This window comes from Bubalus kerabau, chromosome 16, assembly GCF_029407905.1.
Source record: "Bubalus kerabau isolate K-KA32 ecotype Philippines breed swamp buffalo chromosome 16, PCC_UOA_SB_1v2, whole genome shotgun sequence".
Lineage (NCBI taxonomy): Eukaryota > Metazoa > Chordata > Mammalia > Artiodactyla > Bovidae > Bubalus > Bubalus kerabau.
In genome coordinates this window covers 38,703,957-38,725,558 of record NC_073639.1, presented here as the reverse complement: position 1 = coordinate 38,725,558, position 21,602 = coordinate 38,703,957, and the positions used below count along the sequence as shown (strand labels likewise).

At 36.1% G+C, this 21,602-nt stretch overlaps 1 protein-coding gene across 23 annotated transcripts in view; it reads left to right on the top strand.

Moving 5' to 3' along the window:
- AFG2A (AFG2 AAA ATPase homolog A) overlaps window positions 1–21,602 on the top strand; it is a 335,445-nt gene that overhangs the window by 103,916 nt on the left and 209,927 nt on the right. For 18 of the 23 annotated variants that reach the window (XM_055550547.1, XM_055550549.1, XM_055550550.1 and 15 more), the window contains exon 14: window positions 8,094–8,220. In XM_055550547.1, coding sequence (XP_055406522.1) covers window positions 8,094–8,220 — 127 coding nt within the window. Of the gene's footprint in view, window positions 1–4,560; window positions 4,626–8,093; window positions 8,221–8,736; window positions 9,500–16,929; window positions 21,523–21,602 lie in introns of those variants that run through there. The other 5 variants (XR_008703573.1, XR_008703574.1, XR_008703575.1 and 2 more) reach the window with 3 other exon arrangements.

Below are 21,602 nucleotides of genomic sequence, written 5' to 3'. Positions count from 1 at the left end.
ACTTTTAACTATTTTTACTTTGTATATCTCTGTTTCAAGTTGCTAAATTCATTGCATATTTCCTGGTATGCAGTTTTTTTCTAATTTATACTTCATCACCTCATAGTTTTTACATTGTTGAACTTTTAATATTAAACAGAACTGCTGAAAGAAGCAGAGTAAAAGAATAAATGGAACATGTGTAACTGATTTCTTATTATAAGAGTTTTATGAAGTATAGCAGATTTCTATGAATATTTTGTATTTTGCATTTTGTCTAAGCATTGTGGCTGAGTACTATAGAATGGATTAAAGGTAAGACTTTCCCTAGAGAGATGGCCTGATGCCGCATTTTACTAGGAATTGGGACTTATTTCTTGTTGTTCTAGGACATGTTAAGTCTCTTGTAGCTATCTTGGTTTTAAAACGAAAATTTGCTTGCATTTTGCATGCACCAAGAAAATGATCATAAGTAATGCTTGTGTTCAGGGCAGTATATGTCTGGCTATCCTTCCTTGGGTCTTTTTCACACCTAAATATTGACCTTGAGAGTATGGGAGGTAGGTTTTAAGAAACAAATTCAGATGCCTGCCATTTGGGATTCTTTATGACATTTGAAAATTATACTAGAAAAAAATTTTGAAATATAAATTGGATATATCAACTGTTGGTCTATAATTTAAAGATCATATGAAGGGACAATAGGGGATTTTATTTTACTAAAGGAGTTGAAAGGAAATACATATCATTTTTGTGACATTTTTACTATTGAAAAATAAAATCAATGTAATATTAGCATCATGGTGATGAGATTTCTTGAAGATGAGGGTTAGCAATGTTTTCTGAAACAGGCTAGTTTGTACATATATTTTGCTTTTTTTGGCCATACAGTTTCTATTGGAGCTATTCATCTCTTTTGCTACTATGCAAAAGGAGCTACAGAGAATATGTAATCAAATAAAAAACAGTTGGCTGGCCAGATTTAGACTGTGGCTGTAGTTTCCTGACCTGTTTTAAGATGTCATAAAGTCTCTTCAGTACATGGCACTGTGACTTTTGAAGGGGGGTAATTTGGGAAAGGGGCTTGACTCCTGAAGGGAAAAGAAAATTAATCTCTTGGAAAAGTCTAATTTTAGTACTTTCTGTAGCTGAACATTTTTTTCCATTGTTGTGTTGCCTTTATCTCTAGCAGATAATAAAGCTTTAAAATCATTTCATTATGTTAGTGATTACACATTTATTCTTAAACTTGGAGTTGGTTTTGATTTCCTAGGATGTCAGTTTTATGGATTTTGTTTCCTACAGCAGCTTTGAAAGTCAGCCAAGAATATTTCTCAGTCCATAAAACATTTTCACTATGCTATTCTCCAGCTAGTTCTCAATGTCTGTGGAAATAAAGGGCAAAGGCAGCATGGGAAATGAGAATCCAAAGAATTCCCTTCACCTCATCTTCAGCATTAATTATAGCTCCCAGTTTCTCTACAGATAACAAATTGGACCAGTATTATATCTTTCTGTTTAGAGGCATTCTACTAGAGGTATCAATACCTTTCTGAATTGCTAATATTTTTATTGAAATGAATGAATTAAATAACTTAGGTGTTCTATGTTACCAACAGAGACTGACAGAATTTTGAAACTAGAAGGACCTGTATACTATCTAATTTAATTCCCTTATTCATATATGCCAATAATTATGACACCCTCAAGGGAACAGTAACATCTTTATCCTCTTACCTCAGGTGTCCAAGACAGTGTCTAACAGAGAAGCACCCAGACATTTAATTTTTGAATAGGAAATGTAGACTTACAGAAACTAGAGTTTAGGTTCAATCAGCTGGTTGTTAGCAGAATCTGATTTCACCATGTGTTAGGGTCATTTATGAACTAATTTTACTTTAAAATTAAACACCAAGACAGTCTTTTGGAGTTTTGTCACTTGCATTATTTTCATAGAAGCATCATCATCTTTATTATAAAGAATTATTTGTAAGCTATGGAATACATTCACTTGTCAAAGAGCTCCAAAAAGAATTAACGAAAAGCTGACTGATATGTTTTTCTCAAAAAATTCGATAGTTTTTGTACACAGTAACTCTAAAAGTGAGTCTGGACTCAGAAAACTTTGTTAGTTGTGCTCAGGGTACAGAAATGATAAATGTTCTTTTCAATGTAGCTGATAGCAACAGTATTCAAATCTAACAGAGGATAGCAACATAGATACTTAACTACAGTGAGAAAACATTTTGAAAGACTATGGACGTCCTTGGTATACTAATTAATTTTGTAGAGAGATCACCATGTTACCCTCTGCCAGAAGGCCATTCAGTCACACTTAGTGTAGGGGAATCAAATTGAGTCTTTTCTCATGCATTCAAGTCATTGGGTTCCAAATCCTGTGTGTCTGTAATCACACTTAGAGCATTATAAATGAAGATCCTGAATCAGTATCCACCTACCCCCTACACCCTTCCACTCCCCACCCCGCAAAAAAAGGTTCATTTAGAAGACTCAAAAACACGTGTATACCTATGGCGGATTCATTTTGATGTATGACAAAACCAATACATTATTGTTAAGTTAAAAAATAAAGTAAAATTAAAAAAAAAAAAAAGAGGATAGAAGTAACAGATGACGAGAACGTCTTTTGATATAGATCTAAGAAACCAAGGATGTGGAGATTTTCTTTTCATTCAGTTTCTTGAGCCAAGCAGTTCTACATCTGAGCAGTCTTACAGTATATTGGTTTTTTCCATTTTAGAAGGTTTGCCATTTTTAAAAAAGTCACTTTTAAATTATAAAAATATCTGAGCAGTACAAAGATCTTCTTATCTGGAAATTTTTGCTATTCAAAACATATTGTGCCTTGAGGACTTTGAGGAGACAAACTCTCACTGCATTTGAACAGCTAGTATATAGTTAAGATTAAAATGTAAAGAAGTCTCATTACCAGTGTCTAGTAATTTCCTTCTAATACATCTTGTATAAACAAAGTATTTCTGAGTAGTTTATTTATTAGGCTCACTGTTTTGGGCATCGTTATGAAGGGCTTAAGAGGAGTAGTTTTTATCTTAATCTTAGCCAAAAGGCCGAAGAGCAGTTGAGTTTTACCTTAGCATTATGTTGGTGGTTTTCATGGAAAAGTTTAAGGAAGTTCAATACTTTCTATCATGTTTTAAGTAAAGCTAAGTAGGAAACTGACAATATGTATTTGCTGACCTGTTTTAACTTCTGAAAATCTTTATTCATACATCATGTTCATGTTTTATTTCAGTAACATTTATGTGCCACACATTCCTTTTTCAGTTTAATTGGTTAAAATAACTTGTAAAAGGTTATACACATTGCCAGCAACCAAGGTACAGTGGTGATAATAGTTATAAGAATTATTATTATAATTATCTATTGATCTTTTCTTTGCACTAATTATTATGCTATATCTTTTAAACATTTTATTTAATTTTGAGAGTGCTATGGGTCTTTATGGAGAAGGCAATGGCACCCCACTCCAGTGCTTTTGCCTAGAAAATCCCATGGACGGAGGAGCCTAGTAGGCTGCAGTACATGGGGTCGCGAAGAGTCGGACACAACTGAGCAACTTCACTTTCACTTTTCACTTTCATGCACTGGAGAAGGAAATGGCAACCCACTCCAGTGTTCTTGCCTGGAGAATCCCAGGGACGGGGAAGCCTGGTGGGCTGCCGTCTATGGGGTCGCACAGAGTCGGACATGACTGAAGCAACTTAGCAGCAGCATGGGTCTTTCCATGTTTGATTGAGACAACTGAGGCTCAGAGAAGTATCTCTTACACAAGATTACACAAAAAGAAAAGTGGTCAAGCTGGCAATTGAACCCAAGCTTACTGAGTATCATCGTGGTTTAGTTGTTAAGTCGTGTCCAACTCTTGCAACTTCATGGACTGTAGCCTGCCAGCCTCCTCTGTCCATGGGATTCTACAGGCAAGAATACTAGGGTGGGCTGCCATTTTCTTCTCCAGGAGATCTTCCCAACCCAGATTTCAAACCTGGGTCTCCTACATTGCAGGCAGATTTTTTACCGACTGAGCTACGAGGGAAGATTCACTGAGTATCATATCTTAGCTCTTTTCCAAATTCAAAGCAATCCTCTGAATAAGTACTGATCAGTGAAGATTTTACTGGAGTGATTTGTAAAACTTTATATTGTATAATCATTTATTATAATCACTGTAAAATTTTAGTTTTCCTTGTCACCGTTTCTAGATCTATGGCACTTAAGAAAATGACACGTTTATAAGCATTTTTTCTGCTTCAGTTTTTAGCTTGTTGTCAGAAAAATGTTTGAACTTACATGTGTTAATTTTCCTTATTTTCCTTTTGTTGGATTATGTTTATAACAGCAGCATAGGGAGGGCCAAGATTGTGAAAAATTCCCTTCAAAAAATTGCTTTTTGTAGAGGGTAAATTGAGTCAAAACTATAGAACTGTAATGAGCAAAACTATACAAATGTAATGTAATACCTATGTTAGCTTGGAATTTTTACTGGGAAATCATGGCAAAATGAAAAAATACATACTTTTATGTCATTCTTTGTGTTAACAGTTTATACAAAGCTGCAGTTATTCAGAGCACATGCAGCTTACACAGCTCTCAGACAGCTGGGGAAGGTAACTCATTATATTAATATATATCTGTCTGCTTTTATAGGGTATGTTGTTAATCTAAAGTAATTTATTTACTATTAGGTTCAAACTGAATATTGACCATAATATGACAGCATAGATATCCTGTAATGGTCAGCTGGAATATTCAAGGCATTATTGATTTTTGATATTCCTTGATCTTGGATTTTGGTGTCAGACATTAATTTGGGGAAATTCTCAGTCATTATGGCTTCAAATATGTTCTACTCTATCTTCTATTTTAGATACACATATATTACATATTTTGTTGTCCACAGTTGTTGGATATTCTTTTCTGATTTTTTTTTTCACTGTTTTCTTTAGTCCCGTTTTCTCTTTGCTTTTCCATTTTGAATGTTTCTGTTCACTTAAACAGAGATTATTTCCTCAGCCCTGTGTAATCTACCAATGAACCCAAAAAGGGAATTCTTTTTTTTTCTGTTACAGTGTTAAATCTCAGCATTTCTCTTTGAGCCTTAGAATTTCCATTTCTCTGCCTGTGTTGCCCTTTTCTTGCATGTCGTCTACTTTGTCCACTAGAGCCCTTAGCATATTAGTCATAGTTTTAAAAAAATTACTGGTCTGATAATTCTGGCATTCTCGCTGATTCTCTGGTTCTGATGCTAACTCAGTTTCTTCCAGCTATATTAGCCTTTTATTCTGCTTTATAGTTTTTTTCTTGATAGACAAGGTTTACTGGGTAAAAGGAACTGTGGCAAGTACGCCTTTAGTAGTGTAGTAGTAAGTGAGCACACAGTGAGAAGGTGTCAGTTACCAGTCAGAGGAAGAGTTCTCACCTGACCATGCTGGCTTCTTGATCTTGGACTTACCAGCCTCCAGAGTGTGATAAATGCAGTTCTATTGTTTATAAACCACCTGGTCTGTGGTATTTTGTTATAGCAGCCTGAACAGATTAGGGTGCTCGAGTCTCACATTTCTGAGGGATCTAAAAAGAATTGTTAATTTTTCAATTTCTAGAGCTTTTTACTTGTTAGGAGGGAGTTAAGATTTATAAGATTCTTACTTTATACTGGACTGGAAAACAGACTAGTACTGCCCAGATGGGGCTACCATGATAGCTCAGTTGGTAAAGAATCTGCCTGCAATGCAGGAGACCCCGGTTTGATTCCCAGGTCGGGAAGATCCACTGGAGAAGGGATAGGCTACCCACTCCAGTGTTCTGGCCTAGAGAATTCCATGGACTATATAATATATATGTATATATTATATAGTCCATGGGGTCGCAAAGAGTCAGATACCACTGAGCGACTTTCACTTTCACTGCCAGTTGTAACTGGTTTTCTATATTGTAGCCACTGTGGTCCTCAGAATTATAAATCTGATCTTTTCATGTCTCTACTTGAAACTTCCTATCCACTTCAGGTTAAAATCCAAGCTCTGTAATTTGGATAATAAGCCTTTGTCACACACCCTGGGTTTATCTTTCTCTGCTGATCTTTTGCATTTTTACATTAATGCTGCTGCTGCTGCTGCTGCTGCTAAGTCACTTCAGTCGTGTCCGACTCTGTGCGACCCCATAGACTGCAGCCCACCAGGCTCCCCCGTCCCTGGGATTCTCCACGCAAGAACACTGGAGTGGGTTGCCATTTCCTTCTCCAATGCATGAAAGGAAAAGTGAAAGTGAAGTGGCTCAGTCATGTCTGACTCTTGGCGACCCCATGGACTGCGGCCTACCAAGCTCCTCCGTCTATGCTGTACTATTCTGAAGTGGTTTCCATTTTCAGTGTTCTCTCTCTTCCCTCTATTTTTTGACTGTCTAGTCCCCACTCATTTTTTTTTTAGGTTGTAGGTTAGAAACCATTTCCTCTGGACAGCTCACCTTGACTCTCCCAAGACCTGATCCTGTGACCTTCCATAGCACCTTGTAGTGTAGTACCACAACTAATTATTAGCAAAGTAGATATAATTATAGGCCTCAGATGTAATCAATTGGCATTCTTAAATATTTATATGCTTGTAGTCATCATGCAGAAGCCCTAGAGCTTTTGCTAGCAATGTTCCTATCTAACATTTGGATAAGTTTTATCATGGAGCATTTTTGGAAGGATAAGTAATCCATTTATTCAAAATGTTCTAAGTTTATTCTTAAGTAGAATCAGGTCAGCAAATTCATACACCTGCCAGTTGTTTACTTGCAAGAATTAGTGCTAACTAAAACAAATCTCACTGGCTTCTCTGATTCTCCTTGCTTGCTCGCAAAGTTTTTTGGCATTGGGAAAGACCATTTAATAAATTGACAGTGTAATTTATATAATAACCTGGAAGAACCGACCATTTAATTTAATTGATAGTAATGATTTATATAACAGCCTCATGTGTTTGATTAGTGTGAATTAGAGGCTGTTCTCCTGTGTGTCAGGTTTTGGAACTTGTAATGCATGCTGAGATCTAAATTCTTCTGTTTAGAGATCCTGATTACTTTATTACTAAATGTATTATGTGATGATTGTATGAACATTAAGATGTACTTGTCATGCTAAGACAAGAGTATGGGGTGTGGTTTTCTACCCTCTTTCCCTCTTCCCCTCCTCTCCCACTCTGAACTGCATCTGATTGAGTTTATACATTTAATACATTTACAGTGTTGTGTCACTCTATAATTGCCCACCCAGATGTTTATTGTGTATTTCTCAATTCTGAACAAGTTTTAGTAAATTCCAGCTAGTGCTAATGAGAATTACTATTTTGAGACTTTGATTGTGTAATATCAGGATTTTTTTCACTATTAAAACCTGTTGGGTTTACTTCTTAAGAATAGATATTCAGTCATTTTTTTGTGATCAAAGGAAATGAGATTAAAGTATAGTTTCTCCAGGAGTAGCTTTGTAATTGACCTAGGACATGAACAAAAGCAACAAAATAAAATGCTTTTTTTTTGCCTGCCTCTCCAGATAAGTGTATTGTGGTGACTCCTTATTTGCTGATAAGTTTAAATATACTCTTAATATTTATGAAAATATCAAGATAGGTCAAAAATACCCCATTTGTTATATGTTTGTAAGGAGTTTTCTGTCTCATGTAAGCTCTGAACTTCATTTGAGAATGAATCTGTATCTTACTCATTTGTTTATTCCCAATTCTTGTCAGTTTAATTGCCATGTAAAATGTAAATATCAATTAAGTAATTATGTATTTGATGAACCTTTAAAAATAATCTTATATCTTACTTTCCAGATCTTTTATATTTGATGCTTTTTAGCATTTCATTCTTAGGGAGAAAATAATCATGGTTGATGATGGAGGAAAAGAAATTATTTCAATCTAGTTAGTTCTTGAATATGATAATTCAACAAGTAATGAATTCTGAAGCATGCATTTTATAATTTGAAAAAGACGTAATGTTTCTTGGTACAGAATATACAGTCTTTTTAAAATAGTAGAGTGTTTGGGGACAGGTAAATAGGTTTTTAAAACTGTGTTTTTAAAAATCAGTTCTTCAGGTGCTGGGAATGTAGCTGATCGTGTCTTGGCTCAGCTCTTGACGGAAATGGATGGCATTGAACAGTTAAAGAATGTGACAGTTTTGGCAGCTACCAATCGTCCAGATAGGATAGACAAGGTAAGGAAAGAAGGCAGTGTGGGCATTGTATAATCAAGAACTGGATCATTTGATTATATTGGGTTCTTTTTTTGTTTTTTTTTCTGTCAAACTACTTTTTAATCAGTTTGTCATTTAGAGGATACTGAAAGATCTTAAACTAAAGGAAATGAAGAGAACAGAGAAAAAGTTTTGTTTATGTTTTTATTGCTTATGGTTTGGTATTAATGAAATTATTTTATTAACCCTTGAGTTTCTCCTCCCTCATTGTTGCATTAAACTCTCAATATAGTTCCCTATGGTATTGAAGTTCTGAAATTCGTTTTGTGTTTCATCTGATTTGAGAAGTTTTTTTTTAATATTTTCATTCATATTAGGATAAAATTCTAGATACTCACTAACTAGTTAGACTCAAGTTATTTTCAGCAGTTTTCTAGAAGTCCTGACCTAGCAATTGTTCTCAGAGTAAATAGAATCAAAATGATAATGCGTTTTATTTGTCTTAAGAAGTTACTTAGATTATACCATTAAATTAAGCTATATAGGTGCAAAATTAATACTATCTAGCTGATGCGAAGAGCTGACTCATTTGAAAAGACCCTGATGCTGGGAAAGATTGAGGGCAGGAGGAGAAGGGCACAACATGGCATCACCAACTCAATGGACATAAGTCTGGGTGAACTCCAGGAGTTGGTGATGGACAAGGAGGCCTGGTGTGCCGTGGTTCATGGGGTCACAGTCGGAAATGACTGAGCGACTGAACTGAACTGAACTGATTGCTACCACTATTTTTCCCCCAAGTCATGTTTTAACAAACGAGTTCACTTAAATTTTAAGAGCCTAATTTATACTTAATGTATAATTTTTTAACAAAGATCTAAATTGAGAGTAAAAATTTACTCCCAGGGCATCAACCAGTTTCTCAGCTTTTGTTAATGTTATTGCCTCATGTACATGACCTTATAAACTTTTTCCTCCTTGTGCACATATATACTGACTTTCAGTTTTAAATATGGGATTTAAAAAAAAAATAATCTTTTTGAAAATACGAAGGTAGGTTTTATATGGGAAGAAAGCCTTGCTTTCATTCAATTTGATATTTTGCTGTGTTATGAAGTCCCTTGGTTGAATGCAGATGAGAAAGCTTTGAACCTTAATAAATTAAATTGTTCTCTTCCTGATTAAGTGTTTTATAAGAAGCTGGTTGAGTTATGAACATCTGTAGGATCTGGGTTTGTACCCAGGCGTCTCTCATGTATGTTATGGCAGAACCAATACGATATTGTAAAGTTTAAAAAAAAAAAAAAAAAGATAGGACTATATCTTAACAAGAATTATAGAAAGTGCTAAAAGAGACCTTAAAGATGACCTAATCCCACCTTTTGGTTTCAGTGAATCTAGAAGAATCATCTTTTTCCTGGTAAATACATATTGTATTTTATGATCTTTGTCTCCTAGTTGCTATGGCTAATGAGCTTGAAATCTTCTTAGATTTCTTTCCCTGTAGTAGCTAATCTAATGGCCCTCTTTGGTATTTTAGTGTTGTGTGTCATTGATGTTAGACACATTTCTTGAAGTAGGATTTGGGGCTTACTGTAAACTTCTTGGGTTCTTCTAAATCAAGCTATATGTTTGAGCTTGATTAGTGCATGTATTAAGTTTGTCTTACTGTGTAACAAGTTACCTCAAATTTAACAGCTTCACACAATATTTATTACTGTTTCTCTAGGTAAGTCAAAATCTGGGCATGGCATGATGGGATTGTCTGCTCAGGAACTCAACAAGTTGTTGGCCAACTATGTTCTTGTCCTTAGTTGGTATTCCTCAGCTAATTGTGGCTGAATTCAATTCTTGTGATTGTAGACCTAAGAACTAAATTTCCTTTCTAGCTGTCACCTAGGAACCACTCTCAGCCCCTTGAAACTTGCATGGCCCCTTCCATTGTCCCAAGATAGCAATGGAGAATCTCCATCATATTTTATCCATCTTATGCTTTAAATTTCTGTTGCTAGAAAAAGCCTAGTTAGTGTCTTTTTAAGTTGTACATGATCAAGTTAGGTCCATCAAGGAAAATCTCTTCACCTTCCAGTCAGCTGGTTCAGGACCGTTTTACATTTGGAAAGCCCTTCACAATAGCATCTTGACTGAGCTAGAATTCTTCCTGCCACAGTACTCTTCAGCTTCTTCTCCAGCCCCTATGTGAGTTCTCTTCTGGGCACTAAGAATAACTTCTAACCTTCACTGAGACCAACTTATTTTTGCCATTCATTTGATTGGGTACAAACCTGCTCCTTTGAAATATTCTTTTCTGTGGAGTCTGTCTTCTTCAGATGGAGTATTCCTGTGCTTTGCCTTGTCCAGATCTATCTTTCTTCAATTATACATATAATCTCTCTTAAAGTAGAAATGGATAAATGAATTTAAACTCCTTTATTTAAAGGATACATTTTTTCATGTTCTTTATAAGTGTAACAGTAAGCCTGTTGTTTAATACAATGAAATTGTTGACATCATCTGTTTTGCTAACTTTTTGCTCTATAAGACCTACATTGAACCTCAACCTCTTGTGTTTTTCATTAAGGTGAAATTTATCCTAGTTTTTACCTCCACCTGGTAGAAAAGACCTAAAGAAGTTTTTAAGATAAACCTAGAGATTATAAGTTATTTTGTGTCACTCTAAGGTTTTGGACCTTTATTCTCCTTCATCTTAGAATACGTTAAATACCAATACCCAGAGGTAATGGTAGATGACTTCCATTCTTTTAGGGATACTTTTGTCTGTGGATATCTTTGCTCTCTTGAAGAAAATGCTTAACCACTTTGGGCAGAACTTGTCTCCAAAGGTGGGAGATTGAAGGGAGGGAAGTGGTTCTTTTATACATTTCTTTTTGCATTGTTTTTAATGTGTTTATTGCTTGCTAATAATATTTGCCTTTGGACACAGATGCTCACAGATGCCACTTATGGCAACTCATAAGTGGCAATCTTCAGTATCACAGACTTTGAGAAATTAAAGTTTGGGAAATAACTTGCCAGAATTCTTGTCATGTTTTTGATCTTTTATAAAATATTAACTTAACATCTTGGTTCTAAAATCACCTAATTATTGAAAATGTGTGTTTTAAGTACCAGTATTATTACACACTGGTAATGCGTTTTGACTAACCTTTGCTTCTAGATGCATCAGAGAAGTGCAAACATATACAAACACATATATATGTGTACTTACACGTATGCTTGTTTGTGTGTATGCGTGCATCACATACACACACATATGTATATACTTTGATTAACTTTTTAAAATTTAGAAATACAACTTTTTTACCAAACTAATCTTAAATGAACACATTTAAATTAAGATATTAAGAGTGTTTGTAATTCTATGCTGAAACTTAATTTTCTAGGTCAGAGGGATCTAAAGGCCTTTACTACTCAAATTTTTCAAAATCTGTAGTATCTATTTGTAATAGATGAAATTATATAATTATGACTGGCAGCAAGGCAAAATTGGTAAATGGAAAAAATATTTTGTAATAAAACAATGGCTTCAAGATCATCAAATGATACATGCTGTGCTTTCAAGTACAACTCTGAATTTAGTACATTGAACCATGGTCTAAATGTTCTGCATATGTTCTGTAGTTGTGCAAAAGATAGTACTTTAAATAATCAATGATTTTTGTAAAAATGTTTTAAACATTTTCTATTTCAGCTGGAATTCCATATTCATATTTAGTATGAATTTTTTATTAACTGTACTTCTGTTATTACTCAGATGATATAAGCTATATCAAAGGTGTATTTTCTAGATTTTTTATGAACTATTATATTATTTGTGTATTGTTTAATAGTACTATTGGGGGAAAAAGATTTTAGCACATGTGTGATTAGAACATGGTGTTCAAAATGTGCCCTGAATGTGTTGTTAGAAACAAAACAGTCTTAAGAGATGATTTAACAAAGAACAACTTCCTGTTATGAAATGAATAGACGTAGTTTTCACCACCTGTCTTGTCTGGGAAAAACAGTAGTAGGAAGAGAATAGGCGACAGGAGAATTTAAAGTAAATTTCCTGTGCTGATGTTGAAAGGTAGAGATTTTTTTTTTTGATGTAAATCTGGAAAGAAAAAGGATTGTTCTAATATGAAAGATATGATGCAGTTAATCTAACTTGGGTACATTTAATTAAGGTTTTTGGCCATGTAAATTAGCTTGCATACTTTACAGTCCTGTTGCCTGTTGACTAACAACCTCTGTATCATGATGACCTTAAGTTAGTATATTGGAATGGAAAGAATTCTTGGACTGTCAGAGAAGTGAAATTGATATCATTCTATGTCCCATATAGTGTGCATTTTTAGTATCTTTTTTGGACAATATTTCAGTTTCATATAGCCTGGGGAAACTAAAGCTGGAGTTTCCTGAGGATTCAGCAAGGGAAGTGAGACACATACCTCAAGAATCACATTATCCTGCTTCCTGCTATGTCATGTTTACATGTTAAGCACATTAGCTGCAGTGTAGCTCTCTAGGCTGAGTGAAGTGATTGCTTGGAGTCTTCAGTGGTATACTGAAGCTACCATAGACCTTTTACCCACTTACCCTCCTCTTTCAGCTTTTAGATGAGTGAAGAGAAGTTGCGTCCTTTAGAGGCCATTTTACATTAAGAATGACAGAATGTGAAGGACAGATGAAGATAAATGAGATTGTGATGTCAGGCCATTGCATTGTCTTTAGATTGATGATGGCCTGGATTTACACAACATCAGGAAACAGAGCAACAAACAATTATTTTTGATGCCCAAATAATGGTTTAAAGCTCAAACTCTGGGAGTTTATATTGTTCTTTGTTAGACTGTAGCTTACATAGCACCTTTAGACGAGTATAGTGTTCAATCCATGGTATTTCAAGCATTTGTGTTGGATATTAAGGAAGAAATGATCATGTTTTCTTACCCTAGTGTTAAATAAGGTTCAGAACGGTTTGATTTTATGAATATTTTAAAATATAGCCCCTTTGGCTACTTTTAATACTGATGCTTGGTATGGCTACTTTTAGTACTGATGCTTGGTATATAACAGGCTCTCAATAATGATTACTACTATAATTATTATATCTAGCCTGAAACCTAGTTTTCTTATAATAGTAAATTTGTAGAATTTTAAAAATTATGCTCTAAGCCATCTATGGAAGAGATTGCTCAATTGAGGACATTTTTGTAAGTTATGTAGAGGTCATGAGTGATTCAGTATTCAAAATTATTTTCTAACTTAGTATTTTAACTCATGGAAGTTATAAACTGGAATTAATTTTCCTCCCAGTTTTTCTGAAAGGCAGGTTGATTGGTTAAATATAGCATAATATTTTTATTTCTTAAATACTATAAATTAAAAGTTGACTTTATTGATATCTTTGTAACATGGAAAAATTAGCATGTTTAGAAATGTCAGCAGATGAGAAGCTAAATAGATGAGAAGCTAAATACATGTAGCTTCCAATTTTCAAATGAATTGTATTCCAGAAATACCTTCAGACAGGTTAAAAATACGTTTGTGAACAGTTTTCCTCTCCACCCTTCCTAGTTATAAATTAAAAGTCCTATTCATCTGTTACTGCTATTCTCAGATAAGTCAGAACTAAAAAACAAGCTGCTTGATCTAAGAAACATTAAAAGTTTAAATGAATCATAATTCTTTATTTTCCTGTAAGTATTTACAGGATGCTTTTTGATCTTTGGGCTTCCCTAGCACCTCAGACGGTAAAGCGTCTGTCTGCAATGCAGGTGACCTGGGTTCGATCCCTGGGTTGGGAAGATCCCCTGGAGAAGGAAATGGCAGCCCGCTCCAGTATTCTTGCCTGGAAAATCCCATGGACCGCGGAGCATTGTAGGCTACCATCCATGGGGTCGCAAAGAGTCGGACACGACTGAGTGACTTCCCTTTTCACTTTTTGATCTTTCAGTTCAGTTCAGTTCAGTTCAGTTTGGTCACTCAGTCGTGTCCGACTCTTTGCGACCCCATGAATCGCAGCACACCAGGCCTCCCTGTCCATCACCAACTCTGGGAGTTCACTCAGACTCACGTCCATTGAGTCAGCGATGCCATCCAGCCATCTCATCCTCTGTCGTCCCCTTCTCCTCCTCTGTCGTCCCCTTCTCCTCCTGCCCCCAATCCCTCCCAGCATCACAGTCTTTTCCAATGAGTCAACTCTTCACATGAGGTGGCCAAAGTACTGGAGTTTCAGCTTCAGCATCATTCCTTCCAAAGAAATCCCAGGGCTGATCTCCTTCAGAATGGACTGGTTGGATCTCCTTGCAGTCCAAGGGACTCTCAAGAGTCTTCTCCAACACCACAGTTCAAAAGCATCAATTCTTCACCGCTCAGCCTTCTTCACAGTCCAGCTCTCACATAATATTTATCAAAATGATATGGAGAGTCTTAGAGTGTGAGAAGGTGAGCCACAGTGTGGTCAGATGTGGGAGGCTTCTTGCAAGGTCATTGGTCAGATGTGGGAGGCTTCTTGCAAGGCTATTTTCCAATTTCAGCTTTACCATCATTTTGTAAGACAGAAGTAGTTTTGTTATTGTTGCTGTTTGTGTGTGGGGTTTTTTGTTTGTTTTTTTAAAGCGTTAAGTGTTTTCAGTATATTTATCATGGCAGCAGTTAACAAGGGTTTCAGCTTCAGGACCAGGCGTACGGAATTTTGTCAGAGGTTGTATGCATATGTGAGTCATGTCTCATTTAGAGATTAAGATAAAGACTGTCCTTCCCAGGGGAAGTCAGCAAACTATGGCCTGTGTGCCAGATCTGTTATCACTTGTTATTCTGCATCTCACGATCTAAGAATGGTTTTTACTTATTTAAATGGTTGACAAAAAAGGTAATTTTTGTGATGTGAAAATGATACGAAATTCAAATTTCAGGCCTCATAATAAAGCTTTACTGGTACAAGGTTACACTATTTTTTTTTTTTTTCAGATTTTAAAGCTTTTTATATTATATTGGAATATAACCAGTTAACAGTGTGATAGTTTCAGCTACACAGCAAAAGACTTAGCCATACATGGATATACATACATGTATCCATTCTCCCCCAAATTCCCTTCCCATCCAGGCTGCCACATAGCATTGAGCAGTGTTCTCATGCTATACAGTAGGACCTTGTTGGTTATCCATTTTAAATATAGCAGCTAAGTTACACTAATTTTTGATGTATTGTCTGTGATTTCATTTGCACTACTTAGTAGTTATGGTAGAGACCTATGACTTATAAAGCTTAAATTATCACTTGGAACTTTGCAGAAGAAGTTCACCGACCATTGGTGTATCCTTGTAAGCTTTTAGCAGTTTACTAAAGTCTCTAATGTCCATTGTTCACACAAGAACCACAATTTTTTTTCTAAAGGTTGTTGAAATATATTATTTCATAAATATATATGACCCATAAATATGGGTCAATATCATGCTGAGGTTAAAATAAACCAATAATAGTAGGGAGACTATATTAACTTTTTGTTCTTTAAATTACCTTCAATATCTTCTTGAGCATTTTTTAAATATTTCATCTTTAAAATACGTTTTCTTGGGCTAAATAATTATTTTTCCAACTGAATGACTTACCAAAATCCATAAATATAGAAGCAAAATTTTTATTATATGAAAAATAGTATTCATGACATCTCAGTCTTAAAGTTGTATTGTTTTTTTTGCTTTCTATAATTGTGAGTTGAAAGCCCTTTGTAGTGTTTTCGTTGTTGAGATTTTCAGACTAGATGTTTAAATTTTGAGGAGTTAAGACTCTGTAATCACAGATAGCTGCTTTGTACCTGACTTTTTTTTTCATTTGTTTATGTGTGCCCCAGTGTGCCTGAGGGCTTCCCTGATAGCTCAGTGGGTAAAGAAGACACCTGCAATGCAGGAGACCCCAGTTCAATTCCTGGGTCAGGAGATCTACTGGAGAAGGGATAGGCTACCCACTCCAGTATTCTTGGACTTCACTGGTAGCTCAGCTGGTAAAGAATCCACCTGCAATGTGGGAGACCTGGGTTCGATCCCTGGCTTGGGAAGATGCCCTGGAGAAATGAAAGGCTACCCACTCCAGTATCCTGACCTGGAGAATTCCATGAACTGTATAGTTCATGGAGACACGACTGAGTGACCTTCAATTTCACTTTTTAGTAAATAACATTTGATTATGTCACCATACAAATAGGAGTATATTTAATCTTCTTTTAGAGTAATAATAAAGTACATATTGTCCTTGATACACACATTCTAAAAAAATTATTTTTTTTAAGATTAGAGAGCAACTTGGACAATTGAATAGTCTAGTTATGCTTCTGATACATTGACCCTGTTATAAAATTTCTACCCCTCATTTCTCCATTCTTTGTTTATTACTCACCTATACTGATGAGGAGTATGTTAACTCGTGAAATAGACCACTTCATCTTTGACTCAGACTACTAGGAAACTCTTTTTCTACTGAAGAAGCAGCTGTTTTTCTGCCTAAAGCATCTACATACCAGCCTGATTCTACTCCAAAATGCTATAAAGAACAGTTTTTATTACCTCTTCTATGTAGTTCTTTATTTTTGAAAACTGCATTCTGGGTCTTATTTTTACATTCCACTTCACAAACCAGTCTTTATGTCCTCCAGGCTTGGCATTTTGTTTTATTTCATATGATATCTTTATTGCATCTTTAGAAATCTTACCCTTTTGTTGTAGATACCACAATTTCAGAGAGAGAAAATAAAAAGCATTCAAATTGGAAAGCAAGATGTTAAAACTGTCACCGTTTTACAGATGACATGATATTGTATATAGAAAACCCCAAAGACTCCATCAACTAAAGTATTAGAATTAATGAATTTAGTAAATTATCAGGATGCAATATTAATATACAAGTATCTGTTGCATTTCTATATATTAACAAAAAACTATCAGAGAAACTAAGAAGGCTCTTCCATTTACAATTGTATCAAAAATAAAATACTTAGAAATTAATTTAAACATAGAGGTAAAGACCTGTACTCTAAAAATTGTAAGATGTTAATGAAGGAAATTAAATATGACTCAAATGGAAAGATATACTGTGCTTATGGATTAAAAGAATTAATATTTTAAAATGTTCCTACTATCCACATCAGTCTCAGAGTCAATCCCTATCAAAATTCCAGGGCAATTTTTCATAGAGCTGGAACAAATAATCCTGAAAATTTGTATGAACTCATAAAGGATAGCAAAAGCAGCCTCGTGAGAGAAGAACCAAGTAGCAATCATCATGCTCCCTGATTTCTAACTATACTACAAAGTGTAGTAATCAAAACAGTATGATACTGGCACAGAAATAGACATATAGATCAACGGAGCAAAATGGAGAACCTATATAAATCTATGCTTGTATAGTCACTTAATTATGTCAGTGGTGTCAAGAATGTACAGTGGGGAAAAGACAGTCTCTTCAATAAATGATGTTGGGAAAGCTGGACAGCAGCATGTGAAAGAATCAAACTGGATCACTTTCTTATACTATGTGCAAATAAACTCAAAATAGATTAAAATATAAGACCTAAAATTACAAAAGTCCTAGAAGAAAGCTTAGTAAGTTCTTTAAGATTGGTTATAGCAATATTTTTTGAATCTGCCTTCTGAGGCAAAGGCAACAAAAGCAAAATAAACAAATGGGACTGCATCAAAATAAAAGCTTTGCACAGTGGAAAAAAAAAAACTATCAATAAAATGAAAAGGCTTCCACCTGCTGAATGGGAGAAGATATTAGCAATGATATATCCAATAAAGGAGTAATATTCAAAATGTTCAAAGAACTGATACAAGTCAACATCAGTAAACAACTCAGTTAAAAACTAGGCAAAGAATACACATTTTTCCAAAGTGGACACAGATGACCAACAGATACATGAAATGATGCTCAATATCATAGTCATCAGGGAACTGCAAATTAAAGCCACAATGAGATATTGCCTTATACCTGTCAGAATGCTATTATAAAGAAGATAACAAATATTCAGTTCAGATCAGTCACTCAGTCGTGTCCGACTCGTTGCGACTCCATGAATTGCAGCACGCCAGGCCTCCCTGTCCATCACCAACTCCTGGAGTTCACACAGACTCACGTCCATCGAGTCAGTGATGCCATCCAGCCATCTCATCCTCTGTCGTCCCCTTCTCTTCCTGCCTCCAATCCCTCCCAGCATCAGAGTCTTTTCCAATGAGTCAACTCTTCGCATGAGGTGGCCAAAGTACTGGAGTTTCAGCTTTAGCATCATTCCTTCCAAAGAAATCCCAGGGCTGATCTCCTTCAGAATGGACTGGTTGGATCTCCTTGCAGTCCAAGGGACTCTCAAGAGTCTTCAACACCACAATTCAAAAGCATCAATTCTTCGGTGCTCAGCCTTCTTCACAGTCCAACTCTCACATCCATACATGACCACAGGAAAAACCATAGACTTAACTAGACGGACCTTTGTTGGCAAAGTAATGTCTCTGCTTTTGAATATGCTGTCTAGGTTGGTCATAACTTTCCTTCCAAGGAGTAATCATATTTTTCTTTCATGGCTGCAGTCACCATCTGCAGTGATTTTGGAGCCCCAAAAAATAAAGTCTGACACTGTTTCCACTGTTTCCCCATCCATTTCCCATGAAGTGATGGGACCAGATGCCATGATCTTCATTTTCTGAATGTTGAGCTTTAAGCCAACTTTTTCACTCTCCTCTTTCACTTTCATCAAGAGGCTTTTGAGTTCTTCTTCACTTTCTGCCATAAGGATGGTGTCATCTGCATATCTGAGGTTACTGATATTTCTCCCGGCGATCTTGATTCCAGCTTGTGTTTCTTCCAGCCCAGTGTTTCTCATGATGTACTCTGCATAGAAATTAAATAAGCAGGGTGACAATATACAGTTTTGACATACTCCTTTTCCTATTTGGAACCAGTCTGTTGTTCCATGTCCAGTTCTAACTGTTGCTTCCTGAGCTGCATATAGGTTTCTCAAGAGGCAGGTTAGGTGGTCTAGTATTCCCATCTCTTTCAGAATTTTCCACAGTTGATTGTGATCCACACAGTCAAAGGCTTTGGCATAGTCAATAAAGCAGAAGTAGATGTTTTTCTGGAACTCTCTTGCTTTTTCAATGATCCAACGTATGTTGGCAATTTGACCTCTGGTTCCTCTGCCTTTTCTAAAACCAGCTTGAACATCTGGAAGTTCACGGTTCATGTATTGCTGAAGCCTGGCTTGGAGAATTTTGAGCATTACTTTACTAGTGTGTGAGATGAGTACAATTGTGCGGTAGTTTGAGCATTCTTTGGCATTGCCTTTCTTTAGGATTGGAATAGATTAAATAGACACTGCCATATTATTCAGAAATTCCACTTCTCAGTATTTATTTGAGAAACAGTAACACTGCAAAAAGAGAGATGCATCCCAGTGTTTATTGCAGCATTATTTACAACAGCCAAGGTAAGGAAGCAACGTAAGTGCTCAGTGATAAGTGAGTGGATAAAGAAGACATGAGCTGTAGATAATGTATACACATATGCATAGGGGCTTCCTGGCTTGTCTCAGTGCTAAAGAATCCACCTGCCAGTGTAGGTGATGGGGGTTTGATCCCTTGGTCGGGAAGATAACCTGGAGTAGGAAATGGCAACTCACCCAGTATTTTTGCCTGGAAAATTCTGTGGACAAAGGAGCCTGGTAGACCACAGTTCTTGAAGTCACAAGAGTCAGTCACAACTGAGCGACTGAGCACGCACGCATGCATATATATATATACATATACATGTATGGCAACCAACTCCAGTACTCTTGCCTGGAAAATCCCATGGACAGAGAAGCCTGGTAGGCTACAGTCCATGGGGTCACAAAGAGTCGGACACAACTGAGCGACTTCACTTCATACACACACACACACACACACACACACACGGAATATTACTAAGCCATAAAAAATTATAATCTTGGCATTTGGGACAACTTAGATGAACCTAGAGTGTGTTATGGTAAAGAAGAAAGTTGGAAAGATAAATACTATATTTCACTTACATGTGAAACCTGAAAAGTGTAACAAATGAACAGACTTAACAAAACAAATAGAGTCATAGATACAAAGAATAAACGAGTGGTTGCTAGAGTAGAGGGGAGTGAGAGGATAGGTAAAATAAGTGAAGAGGATTAAGGGTTATAAACTTCCAGGTATAAGATAAGTAATAAAGATATAATTGTACAGCATAGGAAATATAGTCAATAACATTGTCATAACTTTGTGTAGTGACATTAAGTAGATTTACTATGATGATCATTACATAATGTATAAAAATGCCAAGTCACTCTTGTATGCTGCTGCTGCTGCTAAGTCGCTTTAGTCGTGTCCGACTCTGTGTGACCCCAGAGACGGCAGCCCACCAGGCTCCCCCATCCCTGGGATTCTCCAGGCAAGAACACTGCAGTGGGTTGCCATTTCCTTCTCCAATGCATGAAAGTGAAAACTGAAAGTGAAGTCGCTCAGTCGTGTCCGACTCTTTGCGACCCCATGGACTGCAGCCTACCAGGCTCCTGCGCCCATGGGATTTTCCAGGCAAGAGTACTGGAGTGGGTTGCCATTGCTAATATAATATTGGAAGTCAGTTATACTTCAATAAAAATGGAATGAATAACTGATACACACAACATGAGTGAAATTCAAGGCTATTTCTCTAAGTAAAAGAAAGTAGAAAAGATTATATATTGTATTATTCCATTTGTATGAACTTTCTAGAGAAGTCAAACCTGTAAAAATAAAAAGCAGGTTATTGTCCGATGCTAACCCTTGGAGGAGCAAACCAGTCAATCCTAAAGTCAGCCCTGAATATTCATTGGAAGGACTAGTGCTGAAGCTGAAGCTCCAGTACTTTGGCCACCTGATGCAAAGAGCTGACTCATTGGAAAAGACCGTGGTGCTGGGAAAGATTGAGGGCAACAGAAGGGGGTGACAGGATGAGCTGGTTGGATGGCATCACTGACTCGATGGACATGAATTTGAGCAAACTCTAGGAGATAGTGAAGGACAGGGAAGGCTGGTGTACTGCAGTCCGTGGGGTCAAAAAAAGTTGAACATGACTTAGTGACTGAATAACAACAGGTGTGGGAGAAGAGATTGACGGCAAAGCTGCTAAGGGAAATTTTCCAGATGCTGAAGATATTATAAAACTAGATTTTGTTGATGGTTGTACTACAAATATTGAACGTACACTTAAATGAGTGTATTTTATGGTATGTAAATTAGATCTCGAAATGAGCCTATTTAGGGGGAAAAAAAAAGAAATGTGACTGATACAAAGAGATCTTGCTTTGTAACTCAAGCTCTGTTGCTATCAAACAGTGTATTCTTTGAAATTATTTAGC